Source organism: Thunnus thynnus, chromosome 24 (genome assembly GCF_963924715.1).
Source record: "Thunnus thynnus chromosome 24, fThuThy2.1, whole genome shotgun sequence".
NCBI lineage: Eukaryota > Metazoa > Chordata > Actinopteri > Scombriformes > Scombridae > Thunnus > Thunnus thynnus.
The window spans coordinates 4704933-4725760 of record NC_089540.1 but is presented as its reverse complement, the minus strand read 5'-3'; the positions used below and the strand labels follow the sequence as shown (position 1 = coordinate 4725760).

The window sequence follows — 20828 nt, the reverse complement described above, 5'->3', positions numbered from 1 at the left end:
GTCTCCACAGGATAGAGGTGGGATATCCTCCTCTTTCAACACACATTCAGGAAGCTATTTGTCTCTGTGCCAAAAGCATGAGATTCCACTTGGAAGAGGGAGAAGAGGGGCATGATGGGATTTCGAGTCTTGTGAGATTTAAAATGGGTAGTTTAGTGGAGGATAAACTCACTTAAACTCAATTTTCATATATTCTTTGGCTAATTGAATGGTTAATTAATATAAGTCTTCTGACAAAAAACACAACATTAACATTTAACATAGTATTTTTTATCTATCTTTATCATACTTCTTGGAAACAGGTAATTCTATATAGAAAATTATTATTATTACATATTGTAGTGAGAAGATATTATTGTCATTAAAGCTACATGATATTTTAATTGTGGAAATAAATACAATAATGAAGACAAAGTTGTATCTCTTTAAATAAATTCATTTATTTCTGTAGGTTGCTATCCATAATCAATACAGACAAAAGCAATACTTGACTACCAGAATTTATAAATCATTATAATCATCTCTTGTGAGCATCACAATAAACAGTATATCGAACTATGTACAATGGAAGACGACGACACATTCAAACTGAGTCAATCCGAGATCAATCTGTAAAAGAAGAATCTGTCCATGGACACATACATGGGGGGAAAAGCGCTTTGAGACGTGTCAAGAACGAAGTTCCCAGCAACAAAAGACAAAACACTTGGCAGAAAGAGAAATATACAAGGAGCAAAACTGCTTCTGCTCGTCACAAAAAAAAAGAAAAAAAATCATCAATGCAATGTTACATTTGGTTCCACGGTTGTAAACTAGATTGTATTCATGTCACTATTGCATATGCCATTAGGTAAAGTGTGTCGACAAGGCAAAGAGATCTCTATAATAAAATAGACAGAGTTTTTTTTTTCATATATTCATTGTGAGGGAGAAAAGCATACAATACACTGTACAACCCCAAAGCAAAAACCCCATCCCCTTTTTAAAAATCGGTAGCCAAAGTCTTTACACAGGAATATCATTGCAACATAGGTAAAATCTAAGTACTCTGTATTTTCAATAGATTTTTTTTAGTTAAACTCTTTCTATGTACACAATATACACATTCAAGACTCTGAAGATAAATAGATACCACGACTGAGCATGGTACAGCTCCAATATTATTCAACTCTGTCAAAACCATTTTCCCACATTATGTTTCTGTGGTGTTCCCACCAGCTCAGTGATACATTCAGACATGGTTAAAAGTTTTACAATCTACTGTACACTAAAGGGGTTGTGAGCCAGTTGGGAGTCGGCACAGCAGACGACACAAAGACCACAGAGTCAGGAATGTCCATAGAGGGCTATTAGAAAATGCTAACAAACCCTCTTGGCGACCATTTTGGAGGTTCACAGGATCATTTTTTCACTGACCAAAGTGGTAACTAAAGAATATTAAGTATCGTTTGAAAGAACAAATAACACATTCTTCCTCTAACAAATGTACAGAAGAGGATTAGGGCCACATGTGAAAAATGTATTCTTCTTTTACATGTGAAAATACATTTTTCACATGTGGCCCTAATCGTCTTCCGTACAAGTGAAACATTGAATTCATCAGCAATAAAATGTACCTTCAGTACACTTTGTGGTTTCCCTGTTACAGCCTTACTTAGTCTGCTATGACCAGTAGCTGGTGCTACTATGATATTACTGTGTAACTGTTATTTCTGTCAGTTTGCTACTCAACTTGTACTACTGTTAGACTAAATTTTAGCATTTAGCATTAGCCTGTAAATGCCACTTGTAGCCGCAGAGGCTGCTTTTCAACAAAAGTCACACAGTTTCACATTTTAAAGATGCTTTTGAAAGAGAAAAGGACACATTCTTGTAACAAATGAAAAAATGAATTCATCAGTAATAAAACCCACCCTTACTCAATTCAATATTTTGTCTGGTGCGACCAGTAACTAATGGTGGCTAATGTTAGCAAACTTTAGATATTGCTGTATAATAGAATTACTGACTCATCTCTACTTGTGCTACTGATACACTGTTTTAGCATTTAATATTATCCTGCAATTGTTACATAACTGTCACATAATAAAGTTACATAGTGTTGCTTTAACTTGTAATATTACATAATTGTCTTCAGCCAGCTAGTTATATTTTCCAGACAGCTGATTCTGCAGTGAGCCTCCATGATGGCGCCAGATGTGGCTGTTGGCTTCTTCTATTTTTTTTCTTCGTTACACAGCCCTCCTCCCCCCAGTGCTTGTCCAGCACTGCTGACACTGGCGGCCCCTTTCCCCTCCACTTCAGCACTCGTTCATTGACACCTCGACTGTGCCCCAATGTCGACATATTTCATTGGCTCCACCCCTCCATCCTGACCTCAACTAAGACAGTTGTACCGTCAAATGATATCACAGCAGGGTGGCCTGCGTCAAACTTAACAGCAGGCTGTAGGTTTGAAGGTAGGAGTGTGTGAGGTTTTCAGGCTCAAGTGACTGAGGAACTGTGGGAGGTACAGTGCATTCAGATGCCTGATGTTGTGGGGTCTGAGCTGAGTTATAAAGACATGCATAACTCTTAAAGACATTTAGAAATATATTTCTTTAAGTCCAGCGCTTTGATTGGACAAAAAATAAACTAGGTTAGAATAAATAAGAAATTAGTAATTAAGAAAATACTTTAATATCAATACGATAAATCAGATCTGAAGCAGCCCCACTGTACTGTACATTTCTGAAATTATATATTTTAATGGTAAACTAACTTTCCACAAGATAATAACAATATAGAGATGTAGGTCCAAACAGACATACTGCAATAGAATATTTATCTCTTATTTCATAGAAAACATAAGGACAGTATAGACATTAAGGCATTGGGTAGGTCTTATCAGACATTCATCTTTCAAAAATAAATAAAATATCTATTCTAAATATAGTTATATACTCAGTGTGCCTCTCAGGCTTGGTATCCTCGCTCCCTGGGCCATTTCTATAGTTAGTAGGTTTCATTGTTAAATTGTTAACTGACATACCAGTTGGCCGTACTTTGTCTCAAAAACACACACGCACGCACACAGGCAGTCATAAAACTACCCTCAAGTAAATAAATAGAATCTGGGTACCATTAGAGTTTTGTTATTGTCTGACTATCTTTGCTTCTGTGCTTGCGCTGTAATTTGGGTCACAGGAGAAATGGCCTCTGAAAGCGCGGGGAACATGAGACACACCAATACATGACACACACACATCCACAGACACACACATACACAAACACACCTGTCCTGCCTCCGGCTAATTCATGACATGCATAGATGGTGACCTGCTTGTTTCCTAAGTGTGTGTATGTATTTGTGTGTGTGTGTGTGTGTGTGTGGTGTTGAGAGTCCAGACAGTCTTTTAGGGCCACAGAGGCCAGTGGAAGGGCAAAGTTGATTTTTTTTCTTTTTTTTCTGAGCAGCAGGTCAATGAAGACACCAAGTCAGAGGACAGAAGAGTCCTTCAGTCTGAAAGAGACAAAAAGAGACAAAAAGAAGGAGTTAATGGAAATATCTAATAATTTCAACTCTCAGGTAGGTTCAAAGCTTAAGTTATTCTATTAAATCAAGGCAGCACTTTTTATACATCACTTATTCCATAACAATACCTCATACTATTAAGTTCTGTAGGAAGAGCCTGTGAAGCCATTTGCATCCAACTGTCAAGCAAATTTTACTCAAATTTTTTGACATGTAAAAAATAAGATAAAAATGTGGTGCACTTGTATCAGCTGACTGGGAGTGAATAAACACAGATAAACCAGCTAAAGGCAATAATAACACATGGAGAGTTAAAGGCGCCCTGTGAAGTTTTCATGTAAACAAAACTTTTGTTTATATTCAGTGTTTCTCACATAAACACATTGAGTGTATCCTAAAAACCGCAGAGTTCATTTCCTTCCTCATAAAACATCTGCAAAGCTGTTCTTTTTAAAAAATATTTGAAATTCTGAATCGTTTACATCTACATTTGCTAGCCAGCAGTCTTCTTCTTCCGTCCCTTGTTGCTATGTGGGCATATTTCTGCACTTCTTTGCGTGTTAAAGCCACCACTGACTAACTGAATAACGCAAAACAGGGGGGCTTGCTCATCAAAACATTGCTAGATAGCACTACTGTTAGTCCAAAACATATAGGGTACCTTTAATGTTTTGGTATATCCAATCACATGGAACCATTTTCTGTGACTATTCAACTCACACTTTCTTTAACAACTAAACACTTGTGAATCTATAGCTTATATATATAGCTTCTTGTGCTACTGGGGTTAATTTTATTAAAAAAAATAATAATAAAACTTGCTCTGATGGAAACACAGCTAATTTAGAAGCAATCTTTGTATATGAGAAGAAACAGGTGTTATGTTTTAAGCATTCCTTTCATCGCAGATGTTTAGTTTCATCTGTCTGGTTGTGAAAAAAAAAGTAAGTAAACCCTAATTTGTAGTCTGATCTTTTTTTTTTTTTCCCTCACAAAAAAAACACCAGAGCCAACAATGCAGACCGTTGAGACAGCAGACAAGAGAGGTTTGAGAGAACAGAGTCTTATACTGTACTGTGTGAACTCATTCACAGACTCAGATTAGTGTTTTTGTGCCACAATAACAAGTGGAGATTGGGAAAACAGCTTGAATAACAGGAACAGTGAGTGCTACACACACACGAGGTAGACGGCGAGGAAGTGGCATGTTACGACTTTATTATTTCCCTTAAAAACACATTAGTTTAATTTCTGGGCATGTTACTTGTTTTAATGTCTGTTCACCACAGCATATTAACAATAGCTGGAGAGCCTTCATGTTGTAGTGTTTGACAGTGTGTGTATGTGTGTGTGTGTGCGTTTGGTTGGCCTTATTGGGCAGTCATTTTCCGATCTGAACACACCAGCCGTTTTGCCCAGTTAGCGCTTGAAAGATGTTGGGGGAGGCTGGGATCGGAAGGCAGTTGCAACGGTCATAATTACATAATCTGGGATGTAGAGTGATGGGGGTTGGGGGGTCTCCTGTCGCTCTTCCGTGTTGCTATGGACACACGCTGAGCAGAGGAGAACCATGTAGCAGCAGTGGCAGCGAGCAGTACAGTAGCTGATGCATCTCTGATATTATAAATACAGTATATTCTACATATTATACATACATGTGGTTGTTTATGACAACCACATATGACAAATATGGATAATTATATACTGTTGTGTGGTCTTTCATCGTGTGTGTGCAGGGGTGGGAGCGTTGTAGGCAGAAAGAAGGAAAGATTGACTTGGAGTGAGGGCGGTGGTCGTGGGGGAGGGAGGGACACTGGGTCAACTGGAAGCTTCCAGGAAGAGTCCGGTGGTGAAGCACTAACGGCTGAGGAGGAACTCAATGTGTGTGTGTGTGTGTGTGTGGGGAAGGGGGAGCGAGACGTTAGGGTCCCGGCTCCTGACAATATCCTCGTTGCAGTCATGTGTCATGAAACCACACAAGGATTACATGGTTGTCTTCGGGCTGGGAAAACTTCTATCACTCTCAGGCTGATGAAACTCTTTAAAAAGCCGTCGGATAACCTCAAAAATGCACAGCGGTCAGGCTGAGAGAGCGAGGCTGTTTTTCTTAGTTCCTGAAAAGTTGCCATTTTTTGAGATACATAGCTGTCACCCAATGCAAATATAAAGAAAAAAAACACCATCTTCCCTCCCTCTATAACATCTCCCCTTACGGAAGGACAAGATCTTTTTAAGATATTTTTAATATGATAAAATGAAGGAAGGTGGAGTGTAGCTGAGGACACTAGGGGTGTCAAGTCACTAAGATAAGTTCCTGTATCTTATATAATTTACTGTGAAAACATCCAGAACTCACTTGTACATACTGACTTAATTTCTGAGAACAAAGAGGAGCAACATCTGATAAATGACGTGATAAAACTGTTTGGCTGATGTGATGAGTTACTGCCAAACTCATACCTAAGAATTTGTCTTCACTGCTACCCAGAATTTATATCCAAAAAGGATTTCTGTTGATTTTGTGCTCAATAACAAAATGTGGACAGGCTGGAGCTAACAAATGCCCACACCTTGCGTTACGTATTACCCAGCTGCTGCGCGTGGAGTAGCCGCTGGTTCTCGCTGATCTACCCCCTGGCCGTCTAATCTCGCCTGCAGAGGCTGTAATCTCATCTGGAGCCGTCGCTGGCTAAATGTGGGGAACGCTGGCCACGCAGTTATCTAGCAGCTAGCGCTTCTGTCTGGAACATCCCGGCCTACTTTAGCCCCCCTCCTCCCTGTGCCATGAACACACATACACACACACACACACACACACACACGCTGCCTGGAAACTCTGACACAAGAGCCTGCGGTGTTACGTGTGCATGTTTGTTCTCTATATATCAAGTAACATGGCATTTCTGAATTTCCTGCCCTGGCTGTTTGCATTGCATTGTAATTTTTGCAAGACGGCGGATTTAACGCAGCCCTGACGAGGATGCAAATAAACTATTTGAACAGCTTGTGTTTATGTGTGTGTGTCTTCATGGATTGGACAATCAGGCTGATGGCTAGAATCAGGTGTCACCTTTCCGAATAATTCGACAAATGCCGGAACAAAATGTGACGAAAATCAAGATAAGCAGTGGATGAAGTGGTATCAATGCAGCCCTCATATGCAAATGTCTCAGTCGCAGTATGTGTGTGAGACGGAGCGGCATGGAGGTAAAAGGAAAAAAAAGCAAGGGAAAGCACATAAACAGGAAAAGAGGGAGGTTGAGGAGGAAAAACGAGAGTCTGAGTGGGGTGCGTTGCATCTTCAGAGAGCGCTCAAGAGTCGCTCAGAGCGTGTTAGTGACGCATGGCTGTGCAACTAGACCTCGTTCCGCTCGCTGCCCTTTTCTACACCGTACAGAACATCACCGGAAATGTGGGCGACATAGATATATGTAACATTTGCTGGCAGTCGCTGGGTGCGTTCGGATCTACCCACCGCATCATCTCTGGGATGACATCACCGGCGATACTACTGACTGAATGACGTTGGAGAGGAAGCGGGATTTGAGAGTAGATGGACACGAATGCCTCTAATCTGGCGGGCGAATTACACACACACACACACACACACACACACACATATAGTGCTGATGGTCGTGCTCTCTGCAGCCTGTGGGTGCGGCAGATGGCCGGGCTGTCATTAGCGGAGGGATAGTGAGTAGGTAGTGATGAAAGAGAGAGAGAGAGACAACATATAGTAGTATGTATATGTTTACGTGTGAGTGAGCGCAGGGGGCGGGGCGATTGGTGTAATGAGAGTGTTTGCATGTGTGTGAAGGTAGGGCAGAGGAGGCAGGTGTTTAACCCCCCCCAACCCCCCCTTAGTTCCTCCAAACACACACACACACTCTCACACACTTGCCCTCCGGAGAGTGGCCATCTGCCACTAGCACTCAGGTCACAGCAGGGCTCCTCCTGTCTTGGAGCCCCCTGACCCCCCCCCCCCCCCCCCCCCTTTTTTTAACCCCCCGCCCCCATCCCTCTATCTTCTACAAGCCACCCTGATGCTGGTGCTGATCCTGAAATGATTAATCAAAGTTATTAATCCTTTCGGGCGTGCACATCCCCTAGTAAAAGCCAATCAAATCAATACACCAGCAAACCGGCGTACGAGCCTAATGTGGTAAGAATCATCTCACTGTGCTAATCAAGCGCCTTGAATTGTCAGAGAGGAAGCAGGAGCCGTCATTGCCGTCAGATAAAAGTATTAGTCAAACGAGGAGGTGGAAACAGAGACGGCTGACTCGGCTAATCTGGGTCTGGTACAGAACATCCACCTGGCTGAGCTGCGGCTAGCCAGGGCTGCTAGAGGAGACGGGCAGCTCGGGTAAAGCAGAGGTAAACACCACCTCCGAGTCACATGGGCTGGCCCTCTGACAGAACAAGAGGTAAACAAACACCTGACCCTTATGCCAGGTGTTAAGACATCTAAGCTGACTCTAGGTGGTGCACCGAAAAAAAAAAGAAAAGTATCCAGCTGTCAAAAGCTTGTGACCGCAGGGTTTATATGTTGTTTTGTTGACTGGAAGCAGTGCGGTCACGTTTCATACCGAGGGGGCTGTCACATGGGTCTGGGGGGGGCTAAATTCCACAGGGTTAGTTTGGCAACCGTGCCTAGTTCGGGTTTAGCGCTACAGCCACATCTTCCTCCAGAGAGGTGGTGTTTAACCGGATGTTACCCTGACTAAGAGAGTCAGCAAGTTTTCATTCCAGCCAAACTACATTTCACTAATCAGAGTGGAGGCGCAGAGGTGTTTGGCTGGAATGAAAAAACCTGCAGACTTTTGGGTCAGGGTGGCGCATGGTCCGGGGGCCCAGTGTGACGTCCTGATAAACATGGAATCAAAGCCGTCCACCGCCAACCCCCCCCACCCCCCCCCCCCCACCCGCTTTCCCGTAGCGCACTTTGACCTCCTTCACCCTGCTTCGCCACACAGCAGTAGGACGGAGTGTTCAGTAAACAAGCAATCGAGTCTGCCATCCCGGGGCTCCTGCGTTCCCAGAATGCACCTTGCTTCGAAGGGGGCCTCACCAATGAGTTTGTTTGTTGCTTTAAAAAGCTCAAGCCCCTCCCCTCCCCTCCTCTCTTCTCTCTACTGAGCATACAAGGCTGCGCTCCATCCCCCCCCCCCTTCTCTGCTTGTCTTACTTCTGCTAAGTGAACAGCCTAATGAGGCAGAAGGGCAGCGGACTGCACGTGCCATCCTGCCCCATTATGCACGCATTCATTCGCTCTCCCACAAACAGTCAGGGAAGCAGCGCTGGAAAACAAAACAGGCCGCTCTCTCTCTCTCTCTCTCTCTCTTTCTCTCTGCACATCCCTGCCAAGTGTTCACAGATACAGGCTACGCCACTGGAAAAAAAAAAAAAAAAAAAAAAAGATCCCTGAGAGAAAAATACCCCTGACTGATTTACATGCGTACGTGCAAGAGTCCCCATGTATGTGCTCGACTCTATCCCCTCCCTCTCTCTCTCTCTCTTCCTCTAGTCAATTACATTCAGCAGGCTTTATTAGCGCCGTAAAAATAATTGTACTCCCATCAAAACATGAGTGCGACACACGTGCCAAGCAATAATACGGCGCGAGATAAAAACAAACAACCGAGGCCAGCACATGTTGTCGGTCGTTCATTTTTCTGTAAATTCAATTTGCGCGGGGGACGCAGATAACCATCATTAACTCGGTTTACTGCCTATTTAACTGCAGGACAGCCATTTGACTTCAATCATGTACACATCACTGTCACAGGGATGTCACACAGTTGTGACAAGAGAGCATAAATCAAGACTTCTCTGGGAAAATAACTGATTTTCCATACTATGGGGGTTGCTTGTTGTTGGTACATTCCTCTTTATTTGCCAGAGCATCACTGACTGTGCAAATAATAACTTTTTTTTTTGGTCTGTATGTTTAAAAATTAAAACATAATATAGCTTCTCAGTCCCCCTGTCTGGTACACAGGGGCCTTGTGGTGAAATAAAAGCCACTTTCTATTCAAATGACCTGGAGCCGAGACAAAAACAGGCCCCTCTCGCAGCAACTTTTCAAACCCGCTCTGCCAGGAATGCGGACCGTGACATCCAGTTACCTGATGGCCGCATAGCAACTCGCCCACTTTGTTGTTTTCCCTCCCTGCCTACAAGGACGCACACACACACACACACACACACACACACACAAACACATATCCACTTGTGCTCGGGCCTCACATGTCAGCGCTCGAAAAAAAAAACCCCCACCCACCTCTACCTACTCGCAAACACATGTGAGCTCGCTGTGTCCAATAAACAGCGCGGGGACAGAGGGTCAAACTTGGCTTTAATGTCAACATTCTGATCTGCCTTCGCTTCTTTTGTTTACGCCGTCTCCCGTTCTACGCCGGAGCTTTATTCCATTGATCGGGATATTCTGGGACACGGTAGTGATCATGGGACGGTGGGAATAAGAGGTCACATTGATGTGCAACACATCCTAATGCCTACCCGACTGAAAAACAACAGCCGGAAATGCTCGTGGCTCAGTGTGACATTACAACTGATAGGGCGTCCTCACTAATGGCTCAGAGGCATTCTTTTGGTATTACTGCTAATAACAAGCCATAATAAACCAGTTTTATTGACTTGATAAGGAACTATTTAATGCCTCCGATTTCTAAGCTACTGTATACTCGTGTCTGAAGGTTTTAAAATGAATCTACAATTTATCATTTTGTGAAAATTTTTCATTCACAAGTAGCGTCGGTGGATTGCTGAAGCCCACTCGTGTATTTTTGGTATCTGCAGCCCACGACAGCAGCAGCAGCGAGGCAGCGTTCTGCTCTATCATGGTGCTTGTTTACTTCAGAGCTCTCAGCCCGGTCACGTTTCATAGCAGCCTCGTGCTGCTTTCACATACTGTGGGAAACAACTGGGATTACCAAACATGAATGATCCCGGAGAACTGTTTACATTAGAACAATGATTGCGAGTCCGATCATACATCTCTCTTTTTTTGTTTTGACAATCCAAACTGCACTCTTTTGTTTCGTTGCACAAGAGGGTTATGGCAACAAAAATGCTTTTACGGGATCACTAAGTACTTGAAAGTAGGAGCTTAAGAGGAGCACCTGAAGGCAGCATCAGCACCTCCTACTTATGTACTTTGAAATCCACAGAGTCAGTTTGAATTTGAATTTAGGGGAAATGCAAGTTTGTGTTTTTTTCCCTCCTATTTGACCACCATCTGTACAATGCAGTTATTTTTATAGATTAAACCCAAGATTTGGTCATCTGTTAGAAATAAAAGGAGCTACCTTTCACATTGCTAACATATTTTAAGCCCTCCTTTAACAAGAACACCTGCAGGACTTAAAGCTGAAAGTTTAGATCAATTATTTAGCAGTAACACATCTGACATCAACCTAACTCACCCTTGGCAGTGGTTGCAGCCTCCTTGAATCCCAAACAGACATATGGTGTGCTGTGTAATCCATTGATACCCCCTTTGCAGCTGCTGGTGGGTTTGAAGCCAACCAGGTCCTCGCATTTCTCCACGCCTCTGTTGTCCAGCAGGTTCAATGCAATGTAGTTCAGTCCATTGGGGTAGCCGGCCGAGTTCTGCCGGTTCACCGGGCTGCCGTACTCCTCGTCCGAGCCCTCGCTGCTCCGGGATGAGATGTTCTCCACCGAGCTGTGCCTCTTCACGGCGTCGCCGCGGGCGAAGGAGGGGAACACGGGGGTTACAGTGGCGGTGGAGGAGAAGGTCTCGGAGCTGTGGCGCCGACGTCCCTGCGGATTGGCCCGGATCACCTTGGCGGAGCAGTCGGGGTCTACTGTGGAGGAAGAGGCGGCCCCGAGCAGGAAGACCCCAATGCTTTCAGGGACTCCCTGGTCCTCCAGAGAGAGCCTCCTCTCCCTGCTGCTCTGGCTGCTATATACAAAATATTATATTACTAGTTAGCAAAAAGCTTTATTCTCATACAAGAGATCATCAAACTATTAACAAAATACAGCCAAACTACTAAAATAATGACATTTATTTGAAGTTGGGTCACAACCCCTTTTACAATTCACATTCTAATTGCATTGAAGCTTAAAAATGAATGAATCTGCTTCTTACAGTCATCTCCTTTGTGATCAATATTGATTTCATAAAGGAAATCAATCAAGGATCATTCATATTATCAATGTACATAATGTTGACTATCAAGACACTTTCCCTGACACACTGAACATGCATTCATTGAGTAAAAATGTACGTTCAGAGTAATTAAAATGTCTGTTTCAGCACACAGTACAAACCTCAAATTAAAAACTGCCTTCAATTCCTGTTAATGACCGAATCACTATTTTTGGCCTTCCCTGTAATCACTGTTGAAATGAATGATAATAACCAAACACAGACACACATACCTTGCCGTGTTCTGAGGAACAAGCTGTGGAGGCGAGCTAGTCATTCCAAATGTCATCTCAGTGTAGTCATTTTTCCCCTCATCATTCAGGCCCTGAGACCCTTTCTCACTATCCAGATGGTACACTCCATCCTCCCCTGAGCAGGGGCACATGGATAGCTCTGGGAGTGCGTCCAAGCGCTCAGCGGGAGTGTCAGCCTCCTTGGGTGAGTGTGAGCCCAGCTCCAGGTTTATGTAGTCTGTCAGACAGGATCTCCTCGGGCCCCCTCCGCTGGAAGCCAGAGATGAGGACTGGCTCTCTGTGGACTCGATGGAGGGCGGGGAGAATCTGGTGCCGCTGAAGTCGATGTTAATGTACTCCCCTGGGCTCCTGGGCTCTCCGGGCAGGGGGTGTTCGTTCATGCTGGGCAGGGTCCTCAGGGTGTCCAGGGATAGCCTGTTAGGCCTGCCCAGCCTCCCTCTGTAGGGCAGGGTCTCTGCCCGGCCGTGTCTGACCGGGGAGGGTACTGAAGGGCTCAGCGGTGAGGTCTGACCTGCACTAGGCTGCATTACTGAATAGTAGTCAGACTCCGCTGCCCTCTGCCTCAAACTCTGAGGGCTCATCAACACATACTGGCTGTTATCTTCATTTTTAGAGGCTTGAAGTTTAGCAGGGAGGGTGAGGGAACCGGCCTGGTAAGCTGACCTCACTGATGCTGGTTCCCCAGCCAGCAGGCCCAAGTAGTAGTCAGGGGGGGTCTGGAGTGGAGGTGGGTTTCCAGGTGACATGTTCATGTATTCACCATGCCTATCCGGGCTCTCCATAGAGGATTTGGAGCCACACCACATTCTCATGTAACCGTTGTCCTCCAGAGAGCTGCTGCAGGGGGAGTTGGTCTTATAGCCCCCGCTGGCAGCTGCCTGAGGATGCACCCTAGGGTTCACAATCTGCTTCGGTGCTGAGACACACATGGGGCTCATGGGCACGTAGTTGTCTACCTTGCCAGACTGCGGCGCTACACCCGGCGTCATGGGCATGTAGCCATCATCGCCAAGGTTACTACTGGAGCTCCTGGATGAACCGATTTCTATGTCACCATAGTCCTCAGGGTAGCACACTTTGGGTGAGGCAGAGTGAGAGTTGTGTCCGTGGGCCATCCTCATGAGCGTGTACTCATCCAGGGAGGCAGAGGACAGCGGTGCCACCACTCTCTGTTGACGCGGTGTGGTGAGGGAGTGCGTCCGCTTCCTGTAAGCCAGACCCTCGCCGCCGGACCTGCTGCCGTTGGCCCCCTCCATTATCATGTAGCCACAAGGGTCACCGATGTCACGGGATGGAGGCGTGCTGGACAGGGAGTCAGGGGTGTCGCTGCGGGTCAGGGGGAGGAACTTGGGTTCACCCGGGCTGGAGCTGTAATCATCACACAGCATGAAGCCGGTGTCGCTGAGGGAGCCAGAGATGGAGGCGCTGCAGCTGAAGGGCCGTCTGGCTTTGTCAGGAGTGGAGATACTAGCCCCCCCTCTGGGAGACATACTGATGGGGCTGGAGGCAGCTGGAGGGGAGTTGGACACTGGCATGGACCGGCTGTGATGCAGGTTGGAGGAGGACTCAAGCATTCTGCAGGTGCGCCCACTGCTGAGTGTATGGGACCTGCTGAGGTGATTCCCAGAGTTTGGACTGGTGGGACTCCCGTTCACAGATATGGACATGGACACAGGCCGGGTCACGCTTCCATCTCCCTCGCTGGCCGTTCTTATCCGACAGGATGTGAACTTTCTCCCTGGGGACGTGGCTGCCATGCTATCTGTTCTGGATCGCCTCACCAGGCCCGTCTGACTGGGGGGGAGGTTGTTGAGGTTGCGTCGTGTGGGCACAGAGATGGGGTTAGTGCTGGCAGACTGGCTTTTGCTCCGCGGCCTGAACTCAGACAGCTCCTTCATGGCTTTCATGGCCTCTAGGATGGTCTCATGGATGTTCTGTGCCACCACTGAGTCCTCTGCCTGCATCCAGAACTCCCCTGGCCCTGTAACCGCTGACCTGCCCACTTCAATGAAGAAGAAGCTGTCTGAATGGCCACATCTCCGGATGTTCATGAGCTGTAAACTGACAGCAGCTGTTTCTGAGTTCAGTTTGACAAAGCTGATGGTCCGGCTGGACAAACACAGCCTGTATACTCCTGTGAGGTTCTTGATCTGACCCAAGCCTTTGGATTTCAAGTTGACCTGCCACACCTCCTTATAGACAGCAGTTGCAGGAGTAATGAGTCCGTAGCTGGACTCCTCAAAGCCCACTAAAGAAGAGGTGGAAGCGGGGCTGTCGTACACTTTCCCCTCCGCTATGAGATCAGTCAAAACCCCGTACCAGCTCTCCTGCTCCTGCTCGTTGTCCGCAGCCACAGCGAAGTACTCGTCCTTGGTGTAGAGGGCGATGAGGTGCTTGTGTTTGGCGTCGGCCCGTTTGTTTACGCACAGACAGGAGTCCAAAGTTATGACCCGCTTCGCCGCGGACTTGTTTCTCCATTTCTTCTCGCTTTCATAATACTCCAGCCGGGCAGGGCAACGGTCGGTCGCCTCCCGGAGCACGAAAAAGCGCCTGTGTCCGTGTTTCTGCTTCCTCAGGTAGCCGCACTTCTTCACACCGTTCGTCCCATTAGATAACAGGTGTCCTCCCGTCGCCGGAGGACTTGCCATTTCTCTCCACGTCTCTTTTCAAGTTCCAGATAAGCAAAGTCCTTTTATGGATAACTCGCAGCAAAAAATTAAAAAAAATAAAAACTTCAAGGGTAACCCGTTTTTTTTAAAAAGAAGAAAAAAAAAAATCTAATCCATAGCAGACACCGATAGATGTGTCCGCTGTCCGCCACGGTAGAAGCAACAGTGCAGTCGGACCAGACCAGAGACTGATCTGATCCTGGAGAAAAACAACATGTGACGCTGCTGCTCTAAAAACAGACCAAAACACAGAGTCATAGCGGGGCGGTGCGTCCTGCAGGGGCCGTGCCTGTCTATCATCCGGCTCTCGCGCTCCTTATTGGCTGCTTAAATAATTCAAGGCGGGCAAACCCCGCCCCTCTTTTCCAGCAGCTCTCTCATATAGAAACAGAAATTATCAGAAGCCCTTTGAATTACATAAATGATTGTATATTCTGCTGTATAATAAGTGTCTCTAAAAACACACACAATGCTCGTTTTATACGCCTGGTTAAATGTAGCAGAACAAAATGATAGATCCATTAAAATATGCTCCTATTTTAAAAAAATAACAATGTGACTGACAGGACAAATGAGCCCATTTGGATTAATGAGGATTTGCTATGTGCAACATAATGCTGGATTGTAGCCATTCATTTATCAGGCAGTAAGACTGTAAACAACCCTGACGTCCCAATTGTTATATAAGGAGTGTTGTGGCCTATTTTTAAACCTGTGGGTATTCCTCTCCAATTGGAACCTTGCGTTTCCTATTTCAACACCTCCCATCTAACATTTGAACGGTGTTTGGTTATAATTATGATCATTATCTCTTGGAAACGTAGTCTTTGCTATGTAAAAAAAAAATTCAATCGAGCAAAGAGAGGCAACCTTGTTTTGCTTGTGAGATGATTTTCCTTTATGCTTATGGTGCACTTTGCTGCATATTTACAAAATGTTCATGTTGAATGAAAAACAGCCATCTCACACAGGAGGGATGACTAAAGCAAATGCGTCAGAGGCTTCAGTGTTAACTCAAGCTGCAGAAATGCTGCCATCGTCTGGCTGCTGCAGGTTCATTCTCTGCGTCTTCTTCCCACACATGATTTTGACAAGAAAAATACTTTATTTCCTCAGTGAAGATCACAATCTGAGACAAACAGAAAACACTAAAAGGCATCCATGAATAACGGGGGCAGCTGCACTGTCAGATGACAGGAGGAAGCTGGCAGACATCTGTTCATCAGATCATCTCGGTAATTATGTTAGTAATTCTCCCTGTGATCTTCATGATCATTAGATCATGTCCGTGCAGAGCAGTGCAGCCATCAGACCCCTGTGAACCCCCCCCCCCAAACACACACTTGGATTGGTTTTCATAATCTCTCAGCAAGCAGATTACACCTCTGTCACTTAGGTGTCAGTGTGAATCAGATTGTGTAGATGATGGGGGGGTACCCCTCTTTAACCCCTTTGTAATGAGCATATCTCCCCCTTAAAACAAACACAGATACTGCAGATTAAGGGTAATCCCTGTCTAATCAGTATTGTTCTCATTATTGTTATTGTTGATGCCCGTGTGATTGTGTATGTGATCCTGATGACACTTGGCCATTGCCTATTTTTCTGTTTTTGCACAAGTGTTAAATTATTGGGGTTAAGCTCAGGCCGAAGCATGTGTTTTCAGCATTAGCCCGCCACCTATAATCTGAGATATGAGCAAAAACATAAACACCTCCACCAGGATTTAGTAGCGCATTGCATTTGACGGCAGTTATAAACAGCCCGAGGCAAAAACAAGAGGAACAAAGAGATTATTGTTGACATTTAACTGGCAAAGATATACAGAAACTGGCAGCAATACTGAAGGAATATTGCTGAATGATGAATGTTGTTGTTTTGCATCTCTATGTTTTGCAGCCAGTTCATGGGATGTATCATACTGATACGTTCCCACACAGGTTTATTTCAACACTAATCTGGGTGTTTTTTGTTCCTTTGTGAGTTTGACACCAGGGATGTTTTATTTGTGCTCACGCCTAGGTGTGCTGCAACTTTTTTTGGATAAAGCATCTATTGCTTTAAATTGATTTTATGATTCTGTAAATACATCGTTTTGTTTGTCCTATCTTTCTCCTCTTGCATATTCGGTTGCTAGCTTTCTTTCTTTTTTTAGTTCAAATTAGGAGCTCCTCTAGCTCCGCAAGGTATTTTGGGATTCTTTCCACCACTGGTTAATTTTCAACTCCATGAGGCTGCCACATTCTACTACCCCGCTGTGAATAGTTCTGAGGACGGGCGCTTGTACTCGTATTCCCAGAAAATCTCTCACTCTGTCGTCTTTCCAGATGATTCTCTGGAGCAGCTTCAGTTTGAGTATCAGTTTCTGGCTGAGGGAAAGACTCTCAACTGACATACTTTGAAGCAGAGAAGCAACACGCTGTTGTTGATATGTTGTACTCTGAAGTTGCATAAGGACTTAAAATCCGAAATGTGTGACTTGTACTGAACTTGTAATCTGACAAATGACTTGAGACTTGCAAAACAATGACTTCATCCTACATCTGGTACAGTGCCCGTAGTAGAAGTAGTTGACAGGTTGACAGGTAGTGGCATCAAAGAGACATTCCACTGATTTTACACATGAAGTTCAGCCTGTACAAAACAGTTGTATAATGTCTCATATGGCTCTGGAGGAAGCTTTCCGAACTTTTAACCTGATGGTGTCATCATGGTTATCTCAGCTTGTGCTTACATTTCTAAACAGAAAGCCTGTTTAGAGGTGTGGCATTTGAAAGCGGGTATTTAGTAAGCAGAGAGAGTCTAATGAGTTGCATTATGGGAAATGCACAAGCATTTTTTTAGCTCGACTCATACTAAGGACTGAAAAGTCAAGATATCTTGGCCTCTGCCGCTTCAATTTGGACAATTCTTTCAAAATATCCCACAATTTTATGGAAGTGCAAATCAAAATTTCTGGAGTAGCCTTTTAAATAAACCCTTTTCCCTCTAAGAGTTTTTACAGTGATAAATGTAGAAGTTGTAATAATAGTAGCTGCAGTAGTACTGACAATACAATATCCAGCATTTGGGAGGTGAAGAGTAAGTGTTTATTATGAAGTGAGACAGTCAAAGTAGAACTAAATTTGAGGCTGCAGGATTACACTATTACAAACACATCAGGACAAAACTGCGTATGAAGATAATAAACATTATGTCTCCCTGGTTTCACTTTCTGCTTCTCCTTCATATACATACAGTATGTAGCCACACACAGCGGCCAGTCAGAGGCCAACTGTATAGATAAAAATACATAAAATAAAAGATATTCAGTCACTAATCCTACATTTATAGTATTAACCAATCTGGATCAAGATAAAGAAAGTTCATTCATTCATTCAAACCTTTATTTAAGCCTCAAAAATCATTGAGATTTCTCTCATTTACAATGATGTCAAGATACAGAGTTAAAAACAAAAGTGTTGGTACAGAGACATTGGTGGAGAGGAAAATGCACCAAAACACTTGGGGAAACTATGCTCCCTAAGGGTGTGCTCATTCTATTTGTTTAGAGAAAACAATTACAAAAGCACAGGAAATTAAATTTTTACAATGTAATCACAGTACAGTTGAATAGTGGTGATCAAGAGGAAGAAGGAGGTCAGATTCCCACTGGGGTCCTTGCTGGTGACCTTAACTGGTGGCACAGGCTTGCAGCGCTTCTTAGGATCAGTGGCTGGAGTATAAAGTCTTCCAGGCTTAGTGTTCTGAGGTTGCAAGATTCTCACACAACAAAGCTGCTTTTCACTCCGTAAACAAATACAGATCAGCGTACCAGAGGGTCATGCGAGAAGGGTCAGCTCAGAACCAGAGGATTCTCATGTTAGCTGCTCTGAAGTACAGAAAGCCCTTTCAAACCACAAACTTTCCACACATGTGGCTTTAACTTTTCACCTCCATGATTGTTGCTCACTTAAAACAAGTGTGATTATGACTCAGTGCTTTGCGGTATCCATAAGCCAGATATGGATGAAAGGTTTGAATGGTAAATACCTGCATGCATGCACACATGCACTCGCACACACACACACAGACTCAAGCCAAGACCCACATGTCCAAGGAACATTCACTTGAGGATTGCAGCTTTAGTTAAATATGTACAACTTCAGGGCAATTATCATTAATTAATTAATTAATTATTAATGCATCTTTTAATTATATTTTTATTAACCAATTAATTATTTTGTCTATAAAATATGAAAGGAGTCTAATATAACCTAATCCTGTATTTTATGTTATTTTATATGGTTACTGAATACATTTCTGCCATGTTTTTTCTCCTCTGAAAAGTAAAAAACAACTGACACTATGACTGGATTACATTGATGATAATCAGTAGCAGATACTGGAGACTGCTCTGCTATCTGAGGGACTTGTTGGCTAACACAACACTGACATCTAGTGGCTGAGGAGAAAAAACTGTAGCCATGACCTGACTATCCTAATCTGTGTGTTTTGGCAAATATTTTTATGTTTTTTGGGAAAAATGGGAAAAAAATACGTGAAAAGTTAGGCATGATAAAAATCAAAATACTCAGGTCAAACTTTTCTACATACTAAGTCAAAATGATGAGATGCAAAGTCAGAATTCTTGGTCAAAATTATGAGATAGTAAGTAAACTCGTGATTTTGAGGGGTCGTGAGATGATTAATGGGAGAGGAAAGAAGAAAAAACAAAGTTCTGATACACAAATCTGTTTTTGTTTTTTTGACTTTTTCTCTAATCTTTGATTTTTGGTGAAATATTGAATCATTTGAATATTTATTGAAATGAAACCATGTACAGTACTTGAGTAAATGTTACTTTCCATTACAGGTTGAGTTGGATATATGTTTCAGTTTGTGAATGGTAATACTCCACTGTACACTGCTGACACAGAGGCAGAGATATTCCATCACTGCTGTTTTCCCTTTCTTCATCAAGAGTCCATGGACTGTATGGTCCATGCTCTTATCATACATCTATTGTATGGTCAAGTCAGACAACAATATGCAGATCTGTGCAAGCAAAAATTGCCTTAAGTGTTATCTTAAAAAGTAATAGTGTTCATATATTGCACATATGAAAGCTTTATGTTCTCCTAGTCTTGCCTTTATCTGTTATCTGTTCTTTAGCTTCCAATGCAGCCGTGACTGTTTCACTAGCATCCAGTGAATTGGCAAGGGTTGGAGAATAGGACTTTATGGACAGGTACACAATAGGCAGTATTCACTATCCAATACTGTAGAGATTTGGGAAAATCTTATTTACCGAAGAGCAGAAAAGACACTTTGAGTGCAGCAAGGCAGATTGGGAACAATTCTCTGACAGCTGTAATAAAGCTATTGAGGGGGTAAATGGGGAAGGGAAAATAGATGAATGGAATAACAGCTTATGTGAAATGATTACGTGCAGTGCATATGACTGTGTCCCTATAAAGAAAAATCCTAAAAGGAAAATGAGTGTACCATATTGCAACAAAGCATGCGATAAAGCAGTCAGAGATGGGAATCGTGCCTACAGAGCACTGAGGAAATGCCCAAAAGAGAATGGAGCAATAGAGAATAAAAGGTTGAGAACCAAAGGCTAGGAGGAGATATAGTGGAAAACCAGGTGTAGAGATGTCAGTCGGTGAGATATGGCGAGCAGTGCACCGAATGTCAGGAAGTTTGAGGAAAACAAATAAGACACTAAGGCAACACATGTATAAACTTGAGGTAAATGAAGATAACACTGACAAAGCTGAAAAGGATGACGGTAGCGATGAGATCTTTTAGAGATGAGGTGATTCAGTGTCAGAGGAAATATTGGCTCTCATAAATAATACATAGAAAGAGGGAACTCTTCCTAGCTCCTGGAGGAAAGCAGTGGTGGTTCTAATCTTAAAACCGGGGAAAGATGCTTCACATCCAGGCAGGGTCATATAGGCCCATTGCACTGACAAAAATAATGGAAAGAATAGTCACTGATAGATTAGTGTTCAGGCTGGAGAAGGAGGGTTGGTTTACTCCAATACAAAGGGGCTTTCGTAGAGGGAGGAACACTGTGGATTCTGTGCTTTCCCTTGACTCTGAGATAAAGAAAGCCGTGGTTAACAAGGAGGGACTAGTGGCGATGTTTCTTGATATTGAGAAGGCATAGGACACGCTATGGACGGGTGGGGTACGAGGGCGTA

General features: G+C 43.8%; 1 protein-coding gene across 2 annotated transcripts; it reads right to left on the bottom strand.

Moving 5' to 3' along the window:
- Window positions 1-415: 415 nt before the first annotated feature.
- LOC137177427 (insulin receptor substrate 2-like) lies at window positions 416-14871 on the bottom strand. Of its 2 annotated transcripts, none has more exons than XM_067583748.1 (3): window positions 11945-14871; window positions 10963-11459; window positions 416-3502 (listed from the first exon to the last, which is right to left on the bottom strand). In XM_067583748.1, exons 1-3 carry the CDS (start codon window positions 14611-14613, stop codon window positions 3498-3500), a joined length of 3171 nt encoding a protein of 1056 aa, XP_067439849.1. In that variant the 5' UTR covers window positions 14614-14871; the 3' UTR covers window positions 416-3497. The 2 variants fall into 2 exon arrangements, with proteins under 2 accessions (XP_067439849.1, XP_067439848.1); XM_067583747.1 differs by having other exon boundaries at window positions 10963-11462; window positions 11945-14870.
- Window positions 14872-20828: the final 5957 nt, after the last annotated feature.

What these genes read in the sequence shown, in the direction of transcription:
- LOC137177427 (XM_067583747.1), bottom strand. Translation starts at nt 14,613, where the DNA reads ATGGCAAGTCCTCCGGCGACGGGAGGACACCTGTTATCTAATGGGACG. An exon ending in GTTCCTCAGAACACGGCAAG is followed by an intron (nt 11,463 to 11,944) that starts GTATGTGTGTCT and finishes TTTTGTATATAG; the next exon opens with CAGCCAGAGCAGCAGGGAGA.